This window comes from Pseudopipra pipra, chromosome 28 (genome assembly GCF_036250125.1).
Source record: "Pseudopipra pipra isolate bDixPip1 chromosome 28, bDixPip1.hap1, whole genome shotgun sequence".
NCBI lineage: Eukaryota > Metazoa > Chordata > Aves > Passeriformes > Pipridae > Pseudopipra > Pseudopipra pipra.
The window spans coordinates 474080-495649 of NC_087576.1; the positions used below are offsets into that span (position 1 = coordinate 474080).

At 51.6% G+C, this 21570-nt stretch overlaps 1 protein-coding gene across 1 annotated transcript in view; it reads left to right on the top strand.

Moving 5' to 3' along the window:
• The window catches only part of ZMAT4 (zinc finger matrin-type 4), a 45705-nt gene that overhangs the window by 23602 nt on the left and 533 nt on the right, over positions 1-21570 (top strand). Inside the window, exons 3-6 of the mRNA XM_064637942.1 lie at positions 2610-2699; positions 7619-7775; positions 12427-12654; positions 16045-16141. Of these exons, the coding sequence (XP_064494012.1) occupies positions 2610-2699; positions 7619-7775; positions 12427-12654; positions 16045-16141 (572 nt within the window). The remainder of the gene's footprint in view (positions 1-2609; positions 2700-7618; positions 7776-12426; positions 12655-16044; positions 16142-21570) is intronic.

Genomic DNA, 21570 nt, shown 5'->3' on the forward strand with positions numbered 1-21570 from the left:
TTGATAGAGATAGAAATGATCCATTTATTTACTTTTATTGATGAGCCTTACAGTGGCACATGAGCTTGCAGTGCAGAACTCTGCAGCAGCTGTGTGAAAACAGGCTCTCTCTGAGCTCCCTGCATGGCCAGGGCTGGTTTTCAAGCCGACAGTATTAAGCCAGACTTCGTGCCTTTGAAAGGTGCTGTTCCCACTAGAGACAGGGAAATGAAGTGAAAATGCCTTTGGTGTAACACTCTGTACAGCTACAAAAGAAATACTCACAGGCACAGAAACACCCTTATTGCACCCAAGATGAGGCTGTGGTGGCTGTTGGAGGTGCCTCCACAGGCAGGGTGCTGGTTCCAGACTGTGGATTGACACATGTGGCGAGGTTTTGTCTTTTCTAAGGCTTGTGCGTGTGGTGAGATGGATCAGAATGGAAGCTGGAGGTGCCCAGATCCCAGTTTATCCTGGTTTCCTGGCTGCTGTTGGTGGTTCTTCCTTTGGCCCTGCCGTGTGTCTGGCACTTGCCCTCCTCGTGCCTCGGAGCTGCAGGTTTGCTTTGCGGAGGGAGAGGACAACCCACGGGGCTGTTTGCAGAGCAGCACGCCAGGAATAATCACTGTGCTCCTGCTGTGCTCCTGCCGGGGTGCTGGGATGATAAATACACATGTAAATGTAGGAAATACCAGAGATAAAATGGATGACAAATGGGCTGTGCTTCCCCCGCCCCGCAGAGGGAAGGAGACGCTCACCACGAGGTGCAGAGGCCAGGGAGGATTCTGAGCTCTGCTTTTGTAGCTGTAGGGTAATGAGGCTGCATAAGGAGCTTTATGGGTTTAGATCTTGCCAAACATAAGTCATTTCCTTACCTAGGCTTTCGTAAATCCAAACAAATGCGTGAGTGAAGGTGAGAGGTGTTTCACAGAGGGCTGAAGCTTTGCTGCCTTTTAACGCCAACATTTGGGCATCTTTGTGGCCCAGCTGAGGGCCACGGAGCAGAACCACAATAATGATTGCTCTAAACATCTTGCCTTTGTGGTTTGCACACGCCCAGCAGCCCCCACCCCAAACATTTTACCCTCTAAAGCGAGCAGGCTGTGGCTGTGTGTGCGTGTGGGCATCCTGACGTGCTGGATGAACTCACCCGAGGGAAGAGCCTCGTGACTGTGGGGAGGATGACTCGAGGGAGGCTGGCTGCTCTGCGGGGTGTCAATGCTCAGGGAAGGGATTCAGCTGAAAAGCTCAGGCCACGTTGCCTGTGCGGGGTGTTGGACTCTCCCTGAGCGGGCGCTCCGGGCAGGAAGCGGGACCGCGGCCAAGCTCTGGGAGCACCGCCGCCCCTCGTCCCGTGCACTTCAAACATCTCTTTGGTCATTTCCTAATCACACAGCTCCTGCTGCCTGGGCTGCTCATCTGATAGCTGGAGCTTTGGGGTTTCCTGCACTTAGCTCTGGCCGTGGCAGGTCACACTTGCTAAATGCAGCAGGAGGACAAGCTGAGGGCAGATACTTGACGTTATTTATCTTGACTGGTTTGCTCTGTGGATAAAAATTATTGTATAGTCCCATTTCTGCACACAAATACAAATTATAGCTCCCTGCAAATTTAGCTCCATGTTCATACCACAGGAAAAAGAATTTTCCAGAACACACTGATGATAATTTAGTGTTTTAAAGTTGCGGCTCTGTGATCTGAAATTATGGTGTTGCAGTGCTGTTGTTCTGTAGGGCAATCAGAAAAGGGAGAGTCGGAGGAGGCATTTGCGTGATAACAGCTGCCCACATATCTGGACAGTATGCTGGGTGCAGGTATTTCCTGGCTGCAGGTATTTCCTGGCTGCAGGTATTTCCTGGCTGCAGGTATTTCCTGGCTGCAGGCTTTTCCTCCCTGCATCTGCTGGAAGACAAGAGCTGACTGTAAGTCAGGGTTTTAAAGGTTTACGTCTGTGCTCCTGCTGTAAAAGCTTTAAAATCTTCCTTTGCGTTTTGCAAGTCCCAGGGGTTTGCTTTGGCTGCTGCTGCTCCTGGCACGACCAGGGAATCTCCCATCCCCTGTGACCCTCACCTGCCCTGTGACCCTCACCTGCCCAAAGGTGAGGGTGAGCTCCAGCCCTGCCCAGAGGCAGCATGAAACCTGCTCATGTGTCCCTCATGGGAGGTTTTATACCCCTGTTATATTTTATCATTCTGGAAGTGTAGGAGCTGTGGGTTTGGTCTGTGTGTGTGTGCCTCTGACCCCTCACGATGCCATCCTGTCCCCACCTGAAGCTCAGTAACCCCATATTTTGGGTAACAAACGCTGCCCTTCCCTCGCCACCTGATCCCCCCCGTGTCTCCGAGGGGCTGCAGGCAGCAGGACTTAGGGGGTGGCTGGGGTAGACCATTTCCTAATGGCAGGAGTCCCAGTCATCCCACAGCTCGTTTCAGCTGGGTGCAGAGCTCTGTGACACCTCTGTGGGGTGCAGATGCTCCTCGCCTGGCTCTTTCCCCCTTTCCCGCTCCGGTGTTGGATACCTGTGCTAAGGGGGTGTGAAATCTGACTGTGGGTTGCTTTAGTGAGCACAGCAAGAGTCTCCTGCTCCTTGCAACTTGAGTTCTCCTTTTTGTTCTGTTTCTGTTTTGCAGAGTCGGAAGCATGCCAGCAAAGTCCGCCTCTATTACATGCTTCACCCCGTCGACGGAGGCTGCCCGGCGAAAAAGCTCCGCTCAGAAAACGTGGGTACAATCCAAGTCCCTGTTTGTTCAGCTGCTTTGTGGCTCACTGACTCTGGGCCACAGCCTTCTCTCTGTTACGGGCGCAGATGATCAGGTGCCCAGAGGTAACATTCAGATTGGCTGAAATGCAGAGTAGCTGGAAATAATTTTCAATAAACCGCACGAGAATTACGCGCACCAGCAACAGGGACTGCATCTTTGGTTACTGGGTGTTCTTTTGTAGGACCAAACATGCTGGTGGCAGGTGCCCAGGGCTGACTCCATTTCAGTGTGGTGGCTGGGTTTGCTGGTGAGCACCTGGGGGGATGGAGGCTCCAGGAGTGGGGTGGTGGCCACTCTGGGGTGCTGCTGGCAGGGCCTTTGGGGTTGCTGTGCATGGAGCAGCACTGGGCTGAAGTTCCCAGCACGCAACATCCAAACCAGTTCGGTGTGACTGGGGCTGAGCACTATTGGTATTTACTGAGATATCTTCTAATCAAAAGGAGAAGGGTGCAGATTTTGCCCAAGGAATCTGAAAGCTCCTTCACACAGTAATTAAAACATTAGTGTACATTTCTGTTGCACATGGAGTACTTGCAGTTGCAATCTGCCCCTTGACAACAGGATCTCACTGCATTTTCATTGAGTTATTAATGACAGTGTGAAGGGCTCAGTGGGCAGGCACATACAGACTGGGAACATGATCCTCCAAGGGGTTTGATTGTGTCTAACAAGGAACCACATACTGCATGTGCATCTCAGCACAGGGATATGGAGGACAGAGAACCAACCAGACCTCAAATAAGTCAAAGTTGAACTATTTCCCATTTTTTTTCTGAAAGGCAACATGGAGAAGGAGTGTAATTCTGTGTTTGCTGATGCTTGTGCCAAGGGAAACCCTAGTGGGGGGTGGATTAGTGAGTCCTCGTGCTCTAGGTGAATGCTGGGCTAGGCCAGACCTAAATTCTAAAATTATTTGTGTTATGAAAATATAGCAGGGAAAATCTGCCAATGTTTACAGCTCAAAGTGGGCTCGTTGCTGATCAGATATTACCCAAGCCTTTGCATTTAGAGAGAACAGAACTATTTAGGACATCTCAAATGCTGCACAGTGACATCCCTGCCACGGACACGTGTGGCTGTGGTGCCTGATCCCAGCAGTGTCACTGGGCTGTGGCACAGCAGCTCTAATGAGTATCAGAAATAATCCACGAAAACCAATTCAATTCGTGCAGAAGTATCTGCAACTTAAAAAAATGAATATTTGCCTTTTTTTTTTTTCCCCATCAGAACTGTTCCATGGCTGTGTGCCATTGGGGTTGTGTCCTGCTGAGCACAGAAACAGCACCTTGTCCCTCTGGCAGCAGGAGGGAGAGGCAGCTGCAATTGTGGATACTCAGTGCAATGGGATCGGAGGCAGCATTTGCTTCCTGACCTTCCTGTGAGGTGAAGGGTAGTGCTGTTTGCTGTGTGAGGGCTGCAGAAACACCCTGCATTCCCAAAGCACCCGTGAGCCCTTTGGAGTGAGAAGCAGGAGGCTCATGCAAATAGTCCTGTGCTGGATAAGGACTCGGTTGTTGTGCTCTTCGTTATTGGTTTAATTTTGTGTGGAGGAGGGGAAAAAACCCTCCTGGCTTGACCTTCCGTTTTAAATTTCTGCTTAACATTTCAGCTGAAAGTCATCTGAGAAGGTGTCAGGGCCCTGCTGAAATCAGGAGTCCTTTCCTCAAGTCCCAGGATTGGTAAATCAGGTTTAATCAGCCTTTTCTCGCTGCCTTTAACTAACAGGACCCTGTTTATGATCAGAACAGACATGATGAAAATGTCTGATGTGTTATGAAACACGTTTTTTTGGCATGGGAGAAAAGCCTTCAAATCCTTTCTAGCCCTACTGGTACTGTGGGATAGTAAATTGCTTTAACCAGCTTTGGGAAAGGGCTCATAACAGTGGGGATGAATGGTCTGAGGGAAGGCAGCAGGATATTAGATTCTGTGGCTGAGGTGATGTGTGTCCTGCCAGGCAGTGCTGGGGGAGGCTCAGCCTCAGCTCCCCATCAGTGAGGCAATCACAGTCCTGAACCCTTCTGGGGCAGAACTGACCGTGTGCTGTAGCTGAAATCTTCAGCACCTCCACTGAGACCAAGGGGAAACAACTGGCTTTAGGGCCAGTGTTCTTACTGTGTCTTTTGTACCCTACCAGAGGTTTGCAACCAAAGTACCCAGTACTGGTTTAGTGAAAGAAATCAGCGATGGAAGACTTTAGTTCATTCTCCAGCAGGTTTAAATGCCCACAGAGACACAGCTGGGTGGGGTAGCCGGGGTCTCTTGGGTCATCCCATCCTCCCCAGGCTGCCAGTGGCTCTGCTCCTGCCAGAGTGGGGACTGTGGGACATGTGCTGACCTTGTCACACCCCCACACTTCACTTGGGGCTGGTTGTTTCTCAGTGTTTCAGCTTTAGGGAGCCATAAACTGGCTCTTTTCTTGTGCCATGAGAAAAACAGGCTCCAGAATGGCAATGGCCTGAATTTCCTATGGAGCGTTACAGAAAGCAGCCCTTTAATAGCAGCACCTTCCTGCACAGAAAATTAACCCAAATTTAAAAGTTATTTTGCAGTGCTTTCAGTGCTGTGGTTTATACTGCTGTATTCAAGGGCTTGTATAATCTTTTCTTCTTAGTAAAGCCTAGGAAATGAAGACAGCAGATTTGTATCTGTGGAATAAAAATCCTTACTTTTCCTGTGGATTGCTTAAGGAACACCCAGCAAAGGGCTGCAAGTGCCTGGCCCTGTGTGGGGATTATGCCTTTTAGCAGCTTGTTAACAGGCAGCTGAATAACTGAAGTTAATTCTGTTGGATGTACGAGACTGGCTTTGAAGTTTCTAATATCACAAAAAGAAGCCCTATAAATTAGGCTGGCTCGGCACAGCTGTGGAGGAGGGGGGAGAGGTGGGATGGCAGTTTTGGGAGATGGATGCTCTGACTGCCAGCCCGTGGTGTGCTCTGTTGTGTGAAGCTCCTGTGCTGTGTCATGGCCAAGGTTCGGCTGGAGAAGGCTCAGGGAACGAGGGGTGGAAATGTTCCCTGGCTGGGACTGACAGCAGAGGGGCAGGGAGCTGCTGGGTGGGTGTGTGGCAGCTCAGAGGAGCTGTCAGTGCCCGTTCACTGCTTCAGCCCGGGCTGGCACGGGAGCTGGGCAGGGATGGGCAGGGATGGGCAGGGATGGGCAGGGACGGACAGGGATGGGCAGGGATGGACAGGGATGGACAGGGATGGGCAGGGATGGGCAGGGATGGGCAGGGATGGACAGGATGGGCAGGGATGGGCAGGGATGGGCAGGGATGGACAGGGATGGACAGGATGGGCAGGGATGGGTGGGTGCATCCCCGGGGACCAGGCTGCCCTGTGCCCCGGCTCGGGTGTCCTGGCAGACAAGGCGTGTGATTTCACCAGCTGGCTGCACAATCCTGTCAGCGCCGTGTCATTCGGGGGGTGACAAAAGACACCCGGCTCGGCTTTCCCCGGCCCCTCCGGTTACAGGTAAAACAGCCGCTGACAAATGAGACGGCATAATTACCCTTCAGGGCTGAGCAGCCTCTGGCTCCGTGCGGGGCCTGGAGGGTGGAGGAGGGAAGGGAGGGGATGGTGGAGGAGGGAAGGGAGGGGATGGTGGAGGAGGGAAGGGAGGTGATGCTGCTGGCAGAGGATAGAACATGGGTAAATGCTTAATAACACCTGAGCCCAAACCCCTCGTGCACCCTGCTGAGGAGGAGCGGTTCTTGGTGTGTGCAGCTGGCTGTGAGGGAGCAGAGGTCTGTCATGTGTGTGCAGAGGGACTCACAGACCCACCAAGAGTTTGGGGGTGACCCTCCTCCCCTGCCCACTCGCTGAGGTGCCCACCCAGAGACGTGGGTGAACCCGGGTGAGCTGTGCAGTGAACTGTGGGTCAGTGTAAATGGGACCTTGGACTCTACGTGAGGTGTTGGAAGGGTCTTTGAGGGGGGGTTTATTTTCTTCTTTTTAACTGCAGTCTAGCTGAGAAAGTAGGTTGGAAAGGGAAAAGTGTCACTGAAGAGCAGCCCTGGCAGAGGAAGAGACCCTGGTGCATTAACACCGAAGTGTATCAGCTTTTCAAACGAGCTCTGTTGGAGGCTCTTTATATGTTGCCACCACTGATGATCAATAGAGTCTGGAAATTTTTTACTCTGCTCTTAACTTTCAAGTGATTCCCTTTGAAGACATAAAATATCTTGAGAGAAAGCTATTTAAAAGAAGTGCAAATTACACTCAGAACAGTACTAATCACCTCTTGAGATTTCTCCCTAAGGTTTAAGTTGATTTACAGTTATCAACAACAAAAAAAGTGATGAAAATCAGTCATTTTTCTAATAGTGCTTTTCTGGGGGAGATGACCTTCAGTGGTGGGTCAGGTGGGTAGGTTCACCCAGAGCTTGTGTCAGATCCTGCTGAGGGGACATGCGTGATTCTGGCCAGTTCATTTGCTTCTCCCACCTGCACAGAGGGTTGTGCCCCCAGGTCCTGTCCCCAGGGGTTTTGGGGTCTCCTACAGAAGTGCCTCGGGGGGAAGTGCTGGTGTCAGAGGGCAGGGAAAGCTCCAGGTCTGCGGGACCTCAGCCAGAGAACAGGAATAAAGGCTGAGGGAAGGGAGGCTGGGGGATGTGCCAGGAGCCCTGTGGTTCTGGGGACACAGGTACAGGCTGAGCTCCCAGTGCAGAGCAGGGTGAAGGTACCAGGCAGTTGGAGGTGTCCCCTGGGCAGGGCTGGGACCGGGCAGGAGTGAGGTTCAGAGACACGAGGAAGGGAAACCTCTTGGCAGCCATGGCCTTGGCAGAACAACCTGGATTCCTCTCTTCCTTCTCCGTGACTGTGCTCGGTGGGCTTACACACCTCTTCTTTTGTCTGTGTTTTTGTCTCCACCCAGGGCAGTGATGGTGACTCAGTGGATAAGAACAAATGCTGCACACTATGTAACATGTCCTTTACCTCAGCAGTGGTGGCCGAATCGCATTACCAAGGGAAAATCCATGCCAAGAGGTTAAAATTGTTGCTAGGGGAACAGCCAGCATTAAAGGCCACAGGTAGGTGCAGAGGCAGCGAGCGGAGCAGGAGGGGCTGGCGTGGGGGGCACGGTGTGTGCGGGTAGAGATGGGCACAGCCTGGATGGCTGAGTGGTGGTGGCTGGCAGAAACAGCTGTTCCTTTGTGTTGCTGTCATAACAACCTTTAAAAAGTGCTGATGCTCGTTATTGTCTGCTTTGTTCGTGCAGATGAGGGTTTGTCAGCCGGGGCTGGCCCTGGTGTGAGAGCCCTGTCTCTGGCTCCACGCTTCCCCAGGGTTTCTGCTCGTGGAAGACAATGTCTCTGCTGGGCACAGAGAGCCAAGCCTGGCTTTAATTATCAGCAGTTACTTGACAGCTCTGCTAATATGTTTAATAAACCTTTGGTGTTGCTGTACAGACAGAGCATAAGCTGCGCTTACCTCAGAGGGAAATCCAGGCTTTAAAAACTCTTAGATTGATTGTCTCTTGATTTTTGCCCAGATGGGTTTTGTGCTTTCCTCCGCAGTGGTTCTACTAATGCAAGCCTATTAACTTTCACATTTAAAAAGTCAAGTGTTGGAATCGGATAATTTAACCATCTTATTGTTTGCTTAACCATAAAGTCCCTGAAAAACGCTGATAATCTGTGGAAAAAAAAAATAATTCCTCTGTTGTTGTGGGGACGGAGAATGCTCGAGCAAAGCACTCCCTGTTCTCCAGGAAGGATCCCTGGGCTGAGGTCCTGCAGGCAGATGTGACCCAGAATTGCTGCCCTGGCCCCTTCCATTTCAGGGAACAGCACAGAGAGTGATTCCCATGTGAGCTGATGATTTGGATTCTCCCGTGGGGACCGTGCAGGCAGGTACAGGGACCACAGGGCCCGGCCAGGGCAGGGCTTGCCAAGGGCTGCAGCCTGGCACTGTGTTTTGGTCTCACTTTTGAATCATCTGGATCAGCCTCACAAGGCTCTAAGTGAGCCACACTTGGTGCTCCAGAGTAATGGGCTCTTCAGCCATCCTAATCACTGGGAAGGAGTAACTCAAGGACTCATCAGCTCTTCCAGGCACTTGATCTGGAAGATGAAGCTGAGCTCAGGAATACATTAATAAGCACCTCCTTGCTCTCCAGGAGTTCTCAGAGATGAGATGAGATGTGCTGGACACAGCATTTTTCTGGGCTTCCTAAAATCACCCAGAATTTTTCCACTGGATTTTTGTCCCAGTCCTTTGTGTCTGGCACCAGGGAGCTTTTAATTCTGTCAGACAGAGCTTCAGAGACTCCAGTGCTCATGAGGCTTGGGAGTCAGCTAAGCACAGCCCTGAGTGTGCTGGATGCTCCTGGGGAAGATATTCTGCTGCTTGATATTCTGGGGTTTCTGTCTCATCAGTCCTGAAGAAAATCACATCTAGTCTCAGTCTCCTTGCAGAGATACACCTTCCCCTTCACTGTTACCATCCAAGTGGAACACAAATCTCCCGTTCTCTGCCGGTGCTCTCAGGAAAGGGAGAAGTGCCCCAACCGTCGGGTTTCTCACAAAAACCATGTCTCATCATGACAGTGAGGTAGTTGTGATCTTTCCTGTTGCTCTGCTCTACAAGGTTGTACCCCTCAGAGGCTTTATGTCACTGCCATTGCTGACGAATTCCTCTAGTCATCTCCAACATCCTCTGTCAGCTTGCATCCCATCATCACCAGGAGCTACAAACCAAAGAGCTGTGGGGGGAAAAGCTGCTGCCTTCATTGATCCGAGGGGCCTGCAGGGATTGTTCCAGGCAGGTGGCAATAGTCCTGGCTTTGGGACACCAAGGGGGGCAGAGTAAATGGCTTTTGGGTTTGGATGCAAGGATCTGTCCAGCAGTGGCTGGAGTCTGCCTTAGTCCCAGATTTCTGGGATTTCTTCTGAAGAAAACCGAGTTTCCCCAGTGCCCCCTTGTTGTGGCTCAGTTATTTCTTGTCCTCATGCTGGGTTCCTGGAGCGTGCCAATGGAAAAGTTGGGTGCCATTTAAATCCAACTCAGAATAAAAAGCTTTGGATGTGAGAAAGAAGTCAAACGTTAGTTCATCGCTGGAGTGCTAAAGTGTTTCTAACTTTGTATTTTGCCTCTTGCAGCAAAGTAAGACTTTCTCACTTCCCTCCCACAGTGAAAGGGAGCGTAAGGCAGACTGTCATGAGCTATTTAGCATTTTGAAATACTTGAAATAGTCAAACTCGCAGCTTTTATGTTTGTGTTTTAGATGGAGAAACATTTTTAACGTTTGACGTTTTGTGAGTGTTTATTATTAATTTTCGTGTCGCTGCTCGGGGAATGATGGCATTTGCTGTTCTGCAGCAGTTATGTAGCACATATCAAACCAATGAATCCACATTTGGGGAGAAGTCAGTTTTCATCTGTTTCTCTTCAGGAGGATTTGGTGAATTTGGGACGTTTGCATGAACTGCCAGGCCAGCTCAGCACACCTTAGGAGTGGGGGGGGTTGTCAGTGGGACCTGAGGAGTGTGACTTCACAAGCAGGAGTTTTGTGCTGAGAGGAAATCCCTGCCTGGGGCAGCCCCTCTGTGGTGTGGGCAGGGGGTCCTGCAGCCCACGGGTTCAGGGGGAGCCAGATGTGGTGGTGGGCTTGGAGCAGGGCCGGGGTGGGCATGGGGGCTCTGGTGCCACCCCACTGCCAGCCTCCTGCCCAGCCTTTGGGGCAGCACAAGCCACCAGCCTGGGGAGGGCTCAGAGGCACAGCCACGGGGCTGCTGGGCCAGCCTGGGGCTGAGAGCAGAGATGCTGCTGTCGGGTTCCCTTAGTGAGTGGGAGATGTAACTCCTGCAGACACCACCAGCTCCGTGAGCTTCAGCCTCCCTGGTTCCCCTCCGGCCTCAGGGAACGTAGAAACAGGGGAAAGCTGACCAAAAGGGTGGAAAGATTTCACTTCACAGCCTGGGGCTTGCAGAGCCAGTCAGATCTGTCAGAGTTCCGGGGCTGCCGAAGTCACTGGTTGTTTATAATGGTCTGAACATCTCTGCAGCTCAGTCTGGTGCCCCAGCCCAGCCCAGCCCTGTCCTGGGGCACTGCAGAGGGTCCCCCTGGCATCACTGGGGCTGTTCCCAGTCCCTGTGGCATCACTGGGGTCTGGGCATGGGCCCCTTCCTGCAGAGGGGCTCCTCAGGGAGTGCAGAAACGTGTCTGCAGAAGGCAAGCTGTGCTTCTTTTTGTGAGCCAAGCACCTGCAGAGTCTGTGTAATCCCAGTTTGGAGAGGCAATATTGCAGTTCCCTCATTTTTTTCCTAGTGGCTGTGCTGGCCCCTGGCTCTGCTCTCCTTGTGCCTGCAGTTCTGCCACGTGCACCTTGGAGGGGCTGGGCTGTGTCTCTCCTGTGGAAACTGTAGGAAAGGTGTTGTTTTTAGGAGCCAAATCCAGCTGGGCCCTGCCTGGCCCTGCCCCTGCCCGGAGCAGCTCTTCAGAACTCTGATACCTTGGCAGTCGTCACCAAAAACAATAGAGGCTTACAAACCCCTGGAAGCTGAGAAGGTTGTTAGTAATGTTATATGCAGGATAGAATTTCCTCGAAGGAAGTTAACAGACGAGCAGGTCAGCAGAAGATTTATAACAATATTAACTTTCTCAAGCCGTGGACTCAATCACAGTGGGCTCCAGGCATGACTGTGTGCCTAAATATATCCCTGTGTTGCCATTCCTGGTGTCAGACACTGAGGTGGGTTTGGCATTCTCTGCCCTGTGTGCTCATCAGGGCTCAGCTGGATCACCTCCTGATCAAAGGGAGCCACCACCGCCTCCAAATGTGCCTATTCCAGTGCCACGGAGAGAGCAGGCTGTTAATTATTTAGGGAGCAGACATTTCATCTGGAAAAGAAAGGGAAAACCACATAAAAGGGAATTTTTGAACCAAGTGTGATAATTAAGTGCTCGTCATTGTATATTTTTGTATCGCAGTGTTGTCTGAACTTTATTTTACTTTAAACTGTTTTTCCGTGGCTCTGTGACTTGTACTGTACAAAGTTGGGGAACTGTGTTGAACAAGGTGCACTCCATTATATAAAGACTAATCACCCATTTTTATTTGGAATGACTGGGGGGTCATCTCTGTGCTCCTGGATGGGCTGGAAAATGGAATTAAGTTAAGATCAGGGTTGCTGGTACCTGACAGTTCACAATGTGAAGGTCTTTGAAAGATGGGACTGACTATTGAGTATTCTTTTTTCATCTGTGACAATTTACAATGACTATGGCTTTCCCTGTTCTTTCTGAGACCAAATAAATTAAAAAATAAGAATCCTGAGATAGTGATAAATCTGTCTCTCTGTCGTGAGAAGGAGATGGCTCTGCATGGTATATTTATTCTCCATCGGTGATTTTTCCTTGGAGTAGCAATTCAAGCAGGATAAGTTTAGCAGATTTAGTCACAACAGTGGTAAGAAGTGTAACTGAACTGAGAGCATCCTCCTTCCCCAGCTACTGAGATGCAGAAAGCCGAGGAACAGTCCCGGGCTGTCCTTTCGTGCTGCTTTTTTTAATGAGAAGTGGTAGATTTCCAAGCAGTGCCATCCAAAATATCCACTGGGACCCTGTAACTGCTGCTAATTATTCCCCGTGTCTAATGTGGGATCTGCCTCGGGCTCTGCTGTTGCTCAGGCAGCAGCACAAGCCTGGAAAGCTCATGTCTGAGCGTGTCCTTCCTTGCAGAAGCCGCCCTGGGCTCGCTGAAGGCGCCGCACACGGACAGTGCCCCGGCGGTGCCGTCCCCGCCGCAGCGCCGCGACTCGGACCGGTACTGCCAGCTCTGCACGGCCTGGTTCAACAACCCCATGATGGCACAGCAGCACTACGACGGCAAAAAGCACAAGAAGAACGCGGCCAGGGCTGACCTCCTGGAGCAGCTGGGCAAGACCCTGGACCTGGGGGAGCTGAGAGGTGAGGGAGCGGCACGAGGAGGTGGGGACCTGCTCCCCGTGGGGTCCGGTGACCCTCGCCCGCTGTGGTCACTGCTCCCCTGCTCCCGTGGTGCAGGGACCCCGGGGTCCTGTCACTGCTTCGGGAGGTTCCCACTTCTGTGGAAAAAAATCCCCTGCTCCAGGGTGCCAGCCTGCAGTGTCAGCAGCATCCTTTCGAAGTTGTTTCCTAGGGATCTCTTCTGCCTCCTCCTGAAATAGTCCCTTCCACTGGCACACACGCCTGTCCTCGAGCAAGTGTGGCCCATCCCTGGGAGAGGAGAACACGTTGGAGCGCTTGGCCCCACGGGGACAAGGGGATGGGAGGATGTTGCTGGAGGCAGAGCACTCCCTACGTGTCCCTGATGGAGAGTGGGACAGAGCTGTCTGCTGTGATTTAATTAGTGCTTGTAAAACACTGCGGTGGCCCCGGGGCCGCACAGCCAGAGGAGCTGAGCACTTGCTGCAGGGATGTTAAACACAAGTTTTCTGTGTTCCTGCAGAAAGGAGAGCAGCCTTCCTCTGTCTGTCTGTCTGTCTGTCCCTCTGTGCTGGCCCCACGGGGAGGGGCTCTGGCACCTGTAGGGTCCCTGTGGGGGCTGCGCCCTGGGGTCACACAGGTTTGGGCTTTGCACCCCTCTGGGAGCTGCTCTCGTGCAGAGCAGAGCCACAGCCCCCCGGGACCCCCAGGCCCTCCCGAGCCGTGGTGGGAGCTGTGATCTGTGCTGTGTCCAGGACTGAATCCTGACAGAGCACAGGTTTGCTCTGAGGGGCAGGCACAGGAGAGGCACGAGCCTCTTGTCTCTGAGGTCTGGGTTATGATCCCCTGTGCAGACCGAGGCAGCTGAGGGAGAAGGGCAGGTTTGATTCAGAGCCATGTGGGAGAGGTCTGGTTTGCCAGTGAGGCTCTGCAATAACATTTTAAAATACCTGTTTGTTTTTTTTTCCTTGCTAAATGAAATAATTTCCCTTTAGATACTAATGACTATACAATATATTGTGCACTTCTTGATCTCTCATAAACCTTGTAATGGTTATCCAGATCCTCCTGTGCTACCTAGTGTGACTCACGGTGTCATCAATGATTCATGGGGCTGAGTCACTGCCCGCTGCTGGAGGGATGCAGGAATAAAACCTGGGACAATAACATGGAAGTGCTCGGTACTTTGAACTGTGCCAAGCTCCAGAGTGGCCGAGGATGTCATTAACTGTAAATAAATCAGTTGTGAGGTGTTTTAGTCATTTAGCTTGTGCCTGGGAGAGTTGAAACTGGAGGCCTTCACAGCCTCATCAGCCACTGGTTTTTACCCTCCCGTGGTGCTGTGCATGGCTGGGGTCTGCAGCTGGGTCCAGTGTGGTCCCTCCGGAGCTGGGGGTGGCAGGAGAGGGGACAGCAGAGCTGTCCTGGCTGTGTGTGTGCCTGGTGCAGGGGAACAGCTCTGGCCCTCTGCTTGGACACTCCAGGGGGCTGCTTTGGGGGCTGCAGCCTGTGGTGCTCCCCAGCACCAGGGAGGTGCACAGCCAGGGAGCCAAAGGGGCTGTCCCTGAGCCCACCCCTGAGCCTGTCCCATCCCTGAGCCTGCCAAGCTGGGAAAGCTTTTTTCCACTTTTTCTTAACTAGGCCATGTCCATCTGTCCACCTCTGTCCCTCCAGAGATGCTCTCCTGGATGCCCTCAGCTGCCAGCCCAGAGCAGATCCTTACAGGTGTTGAAGGCAGTGGCTGCCTCAGTTTTCCCTGGAACGCAAAGTCATCCCCTTCCCCTGCATCCCTGGTGGCTTCTCCCATCACAGCTTAAATATTAATTCTATTTTGACTAGTGTGGGAGATGAACATTTGATGCATTGTGTGAGCCTGGAATAAGCAGTGTCAGTTGAAGTACAACATTTCAGCAGCCTTTGATGTTGTGATAATGGCTGTAATAAAATATTTATTGATAAATACGAACGTGTATTTGGAGAAATAAGAATAGAGATGTATTTTTGGACAACTGATATTTATAGGAAACAAAAACATTGATTCTTCTCACCAAGTGCTCGTCTTGCAATTTTGAAGTCTTATTTTCTTCTCAGAAATGAGAAAGAGGAGGGAAAAAAAGAAAAAGGAGAAATGAGCACCATTTCTGCAGTGTGTGTGTTGTGTGTTGAGTTAAAGCTGCAGCACAGGGGAGTGCACAGGCACAAATCTCTGGGCTGAGTGGAGGGCAGGGTCCAGCCCTCTCTCTCTGAGCAGCTCCATCTGTTTTCCAGCCATGGCACTGAGCTGCTCCAGGTCCCCCTGCTCCCAGGGCTGGCCTGGAACCCCCTCTGCTCCTGCTGGGCAGGGAGGGATGTGGGCACAGACTGAAAGAGGGAGAAATCAGGAGTTCTCTTCCTGCAGAGCTGCCTCCCCTGGCTACCCCTGAACCCTGGCACAGATCATAGAAAGACAAAACCTGGTGGGTACCAAACCCCAGATTCCAGGCTCTGCCCCCACAGGCAGTGCCTGTTCAGCAGCAGGAGTGGCTTGGGCAGAGGCACTGGCACGGCTCCATCTGGCAGCTCTCGCCCTCCCCAGCCTGTGCCAAGCACAGGGAGGGAGAATGGCAGGTTTTCTCTGTCAGGTCACACCTCACCAGTTTCAGTCCATGTCTGGTGTCCCCCATGGCCGAGCTCTCGTGTTCCCTCTCTGAGGGGCAGGTGGTTTGTAATGGACTCTGCCTGGTGCTGGGGCTGAGTCAAACTCTGCAACAGGTGCCCTGAATCCCTAAAAGAAAGCACAGCAGCCTCTGCAGTACAGCAGGACAAGGGCACAGGGATGTTGCCACCTGGAGCCTTTGTGTTCTCAGGTGTATTGGCAGTGTTGCAGAAGCTGTCTTGCAGAATCAGGCAAAGAGCTGAGTTTCATTTTCTATCTCGTCTCATAATTTCTTTGTATGCCTTATAAATACTTCTCGTTCTGTTCTGTCACTTGTGGTTAGTAAGAAGCAGTTTAACAAGAACTCCCCTGGAATGGGTTTTAATGCATTTTATGCAGAATGACATTAATGACTTGGCTTGTTAATATTTCATTTAATGGGGATAGGAGGACATTCAGTTTTACATGAATGCATGTCACGCTGCAGGGGAGGGAATGCTGATGTGCCATGAGGATGCAAAAGGGAATGTGAGCACAGCCAGAGCCCAGCAGCTCCTGGCACAGGCTGCTCGGGCTGGGACCACCTTCCCATTGCAGATGGCCCGTGGGGTTGAGCTTCAGTTTTATGGAACCAGTTTCAGCCAAGTAGCAGCTTTGGTGAGCTCCAGTGGGATGCAGTTCTGGTGGTGCTGGTGCCCTGGAGGTGGTTGTTGCACAGCCAGAGCCTGGTTCATTAACACTCTGGGTTTTCCCCGCAGGCCTGAAGCGCAGCTACACCTGTAACCTCTGCAGCGTCACCCTGAACTCCATAGAGCAGTACCACGCGCACCTGAAGGGCTCCAAACATCAGACCAAGTGGGTATTGTCACGCTGCTCCCCTGGGCTCCAGCCAGGCTGGGGCTGCTGGGCTGGAACTGCCTGTCCCGGGGCTCTGCACTCCGACAGCCGGGTCAGCAGAGGAGCTCTGGGGGCTGGGCTGGGCTCGGGGGGCTCTGGAAACACAGAGGCCCCTCCAGCTTGAGGAACACAAGGGCTTCCTGGAGTCCTGCTGGCTCGTGGTTAATGATACCAAGTTTGCAGCTTCTTTCATGTGTGAAACCTCAGAAGAGACACCGGGAGTGTAATGGGATTAGGTGTTTCCCAGTGAAACTGTTTTTGCTGTGATTTAGAGCAATTATGCATTACCCAGCTCCGAGAACTGGGGGGAGTCTGCTCTGTCAATTAGTACAAATTATTAAAATGAAGTGATGAAGATACATGGTACCAGAGAGTAGATTAATAAACTAATCGCTCTTAATGCACTTACATGTGAGCTTTGGGAACTGTTTCAGGCTGGAGCACTCAGGACTGCCCAGATTAGGAGAGGAATATAAAGGGATATACCTGAAGTGCTTCAGGTAGCTTTGAGGGCAGTCTGAAAGGTGAGCAGGATGAGCAGAACCAGCAATAACCACTAATGGCTCATTTGGCTTAAGCCAGCAAAGGATAAACCCAGCCCTTCCCCAGATGATGTTGGACCTTCCCAGATTATTATTGACAGATTCCTTATTATTCACGTGAGTTCTGTCCTGTTTATTCAGGGATTTTGAATGTCTGTCAGATGTGGACCCAGCACACCTGCCAGTGCAGGTTGTTGTGTTGCAGAGGGCAGGGGCCAGGCAGAGCTGTGGCTTTGGGCTGTGCCAGGAGCAGTCTGGGACCTTCAGCAGGTCCTTTGCTGCCTCCATCTCCCTTTCTCCTCCAGCACTTCTCCCTGGTGGGTGGTCCCTGCTTGGCCAGGTTACAGTGAGGACAGTGTGGACAGGGTTGGGGTCTGTACCCAGTGCAACAAATTCCCACTGCTGGAAAATAGAGCTGAGAGCTCTTCCCGGGGGAAACCTGGAATGAGAGCATCTGTGCTGAGCTGCCTGGGCCCAGAGCTGTAATTTATCCTTCCCCTGCCAGTCCTTCTGAGCCTGTATGATTATTGCTGTGGTTGCTGCTGGTATTACTGTGAAGGATAAAGGAGTTCATCTCAAACCACAGCAGCCTCATGGATGGGAAATAGAGATGTGCAGAAAGATGTGCCACCACTTTGCAGTGCCAGGAGGGTGCCTGGTCCTCTGGGTTATCCCCACACCTGCTCTGATGTGCAGTCTCCTGCAATTAGCAGAGATGAAGAAATCTTAATTTCTGGTGCTGGGGACGAACACCTTGGGAACTTATTTGTGCTGTGGCTGTTGTAGGAGTGCCATGGTTGTTGTAGGGAGTGCAGTATCTGTTGTAGGGAGTGCAGTATCTGTTGTAGGGAGTGCAGTATCTGTTGTAGGGAGTGCAGTATCTGTTGTAGGAGTGCTGTGCTGTTGTAGGAGTGCCATGGCTGTTGTAGGGAGTGCCATATCTGTTGTAGGAGTGCTGTGGCTGTTGTAGGAGTGCTGTGGCTGTTGTAGGAGTGCTGTGGCTGTTGTAGGGAGTGCCATATCTGTTGTAGGAGTGCTGTGGCTGTTGTAGGAGTGCAGTATCTGTTGTAGGGAGTGCCTGGCTGTTGTAGGAGTGCTGTGGCTGTTGTAGGAGTGACTAATGGCACGTGTGCCCTCGGCTCAGCCCGTTCCCAGTGCAAAGGGATGTGCTGGGCAGCACAAACAATGGATTTTGGCAGGGCTGCATCTGTGTTTCTGTAGCTTTCTCCGAGCAATTACCTCTTCTATACAAAGAGAGAGAATCTGGAAATCCAGACCTGGTCCTCTGCCGAGTTTCCACAGCCATGATGTCCCACTGGGCCATTGCAGCACCGTGGCTCCCAAGGGTGCTCTGCTCTGGGGGACGGGTGAGGATTGTCCCCTCCTTGTACCTTGGCCAGTGTTTTCCCACTGGTTTCTGCTGTTCTCATTATTGTTGGTTAATGTCAAGACTGTCCTCTGCCTCGTAACTCAGGCTGAAGCCAGTGGACTGCAGTTACCAAGGCAACAAAACATTTTATGTAGCTGTCATACTTCATATAATTAAAAACTAAACAGACCCGAAGAAGGGGGCAGCAGTTTGTGAAGGAAATGGATGAAGGGATACGGGGATTTTGCTCCTGGACAGGTGAGCAGGGAAGGTGGTTGCATGGTGGAAGCTGGTACCACCCAAAAAATACTGGGCAGACGTGTTCCCAGGACCCTGTCACTGCCCCACACGGGGCTGGGGGTCCTGCAGTTCCATGGGCAGCACAGAATTTGGGGGTCATGTCCTGGGCAGTCTGGTGGGCAGGGCTGAGCCGTTCCCAGGAATTTCAGGGGCTTCCCCGAATGCTTCTGACTACATTTGTTTGACCAGAACAGGGAAAATAGGGCTTGGGAGGGAAGCTGGAAGTGTCTGGGCTTGTGTTTTGGTGTTGAATAAAAGATGCAGGAGGAGGGAGCTAATACTGAGCCAGTCCTTATCCCTCCGGCCAGTGAATATGCAAAGCAGATACATCTGCCAGCTCCCATCTTTTTCTCCAGGGTGCAGGTACTTGAGCTGTGTATTTGAAAATTAAGGCAAAATGCTGCCTTGAACGTGTGGGAACGTGCTCTGCTCGGGCTGTGACGGGAGATGCACGGAGCAGGTTTTGGGATGTGGATGGACTCTGGAACATCTGCAGCGGGGAGGAGCACTGAACCCTTTAATTAGGGATTTATGAACTGCGTAGAGATGATTGAGTCATTGTTTGACTTGCTTTCCAGAAATAGATGTGGGTTTTTTTAATCTCCTCCCTCCCTCCTCCCCCCAGAGGAGCAGTGGAGCAGCAGTGCTGGGCAGGGTGCCAGGCTGAGCCCTGGTGGGCACCAGCAGCTCTGTCCTGGGGGGACCAGCAGCAGCCAAAATGCCAGCTGTGAAGGTGTCCTCCAAAGGGTTGGGAGGGAAGCACGTGCCAGCCTGGCTCCTCACTGCTTGCCGTGGGCTGGCAGAAACAAAACCTCCCTCTTTTCTGCTTTATGTAAACTGCGAAGAGGAGAAATCTGAGAAATCACTGCTCAAAGTGATTTGCAGCGAACAACAGGGATTAAAGGTCCCAGGTAGCTGTGGAAGGAGCCAGAGGATCCTCCAATTCCAGGGGTCAGAGCAATGCTGTGTGGAATGTTTACCCTGGGGCTTTGCAAAAAGTGTTTCCCTCCTGGCAGGGCCTGGGGACAGGCTGGGGAGGGCTGGGACATTGCTGAGGCCAGGACAAAATAGCTGCGTTTGGGGAAGATGCTCCAGAGAGCCTGAGCCTGGGTCTGAGGCAGCTCCTCAGGGCGGGTGGGTCAAAGGACCAGAGGTGGTGCTGGCAGAGCACAGAGCCCAGCCCCACATCTGGGGTCAGTGCCATCCCTGGGCTGGCTGTGGATCCATCACACGTTGCAATAACGTGCCAGGGAGTGAGAGCTGGGAGCTGAGCTGGGAGCTGGGAGCTGAGCTGGGAGCTGAGCTGGGAGCTGGGAGCTGTCCTCCACCACTTGGGCTGTCAGTGATGGGAGGCTGAGATCCAGCCCTAGTAATTAAGAGTCTGACTGTGTGGGGATAATGATTACCACTTCCATAAAGAAGAATTTTCTCTTCTCGCCTTCATTTTGTCTCTTTGATCAGCCAGGCCTCTCTGCCACATCTAGAGCTCACAAATGTATTCTGGGGTTTTATAACCACTCATTTACGCTTTCCTGGATGCTCATACACGTCTGGGTTTCCCTTTCCAGCTCTAGGTTCCTGATTAATTTTAGGGCTTTTGCAGAGGGGGGACCCGATCCTGCAGCTGTCATTGGGGTAAAACCAATGTAGTGGTCAAAATGAATTCTGAAGAGTTGGGAATGGCCATGCCCAGTCGGGGAGGTGGCTCTGCAGCCCTTCCTGCACAGCCCTTCGTGACTTTGGGCTGCACCCTGTGGAAGCCCAGATGGTTGATGTCCTGCTGAGGAGCAGGGACAGCAGGCTTGGGCCTGGTTGGGCTCTTTCCTCTTTCCTTTTCTTTCCTTTTTTTTTTTTTTCCCCTGGTTGAGAACCCAGATGTCTAATTGGAGCAGGGCATTTATCACCACGAGCTGCTGGGCTATCCAGGAATCAGAGCTAATCAAAATATTGTAAATATCGTGCCTGGAGAAATGTCAGCCTTCCCCAGGGCTGCGTCTCCCTCGCCTCTCCCGTCTGTTCAGGAAGGTGTGAACAAATATTGACAGCCTGTTGTGGCTGCAGCTCGTCCTGGGCTCTGTGTGTCTGGCACAGCCGACGCCTGGGCAGCTCCATTTGGGGCACATTTGATGCCAAGCAGGGTTTCTGTTCCCTCTGGGTGTTTCCAGCCCTGTCTCCAGTCCCAGAAAGTTGGGCTCCTCCTGGGCATCCTCACCCAGAAGGAATGGGTTCTTTGATAAAGGATTTCCAATATATTTCTGGAAATTAGAGTAAATCCCCGAGTCCTACCATGCACTGCACACCCAAGCCAAAGGAGTTTGCTCTTACCTTGGTGGCTGCAGCTTGTGTTGGTAAGAGTAACATTTCCATGTGCTTTCTGTAATATGTGGTGCCTGATGCCTAAAGAAGCCTTTAGATCAATAGCAGCTCCAGAAGATGAATAGTTATAAGAGGTAGATAGAATTGAAAGGCATTTTAATTTGTCATTGTTTCAGTTCCAGAGAGCAGCTGAATAATTGCACTGCCTGTGAAGAGAGTGTGTAATACTTTCTCTCATTATAGGTCTAAATTGCCTCCCTTCCCTTTTAATGTAAGTGAAAATAAGATATCTCTGATATCTTCTGTTTTGATCATAATTTGAAAGCCCCAGAATGGCCTGTGCAACTTTGTGTCATGGTGTCAGGTGTACAGATTAATTTTTCTAATGTAAAGCCCAAACACTGGGCTGAGTGCTCAAAGCACAAACCTGAGCTTGCCAACACCAATTCCAGTTCTCATCAGCTGGGCCATGGAGGGGGCAAGTTGGGCAGGGTTTGTGAGGCTCTTAAATTCGAGTTCAGAATCTAGAGAGAGGATACTTTTTCCCAATTGCTATGGGGATTTTCTTTGACAAAATGCAAAAAAAATGTCCTTAAAATTGCAAACGTGCTTTAGATGGAAAGAGTTTATTTTTATATATATATATATATTTTTTTTTTAGATCTGAAGTCTCCCCTTGGATCACATAAAGCATTTCTTTGGTGGTTCTGTGGAGAACTGTGGGTTTGCCCAATGCTGGGTCCCCTCAGCTCTGCCCAGGCACGGGGGGACAGTGCACGGGCAGATCTGTGCAGTGGGACAGGGAGCACCAGGATGGAGTGGGACAGGGAACACCAGGATGGAGTGGGACAGGGAGCACC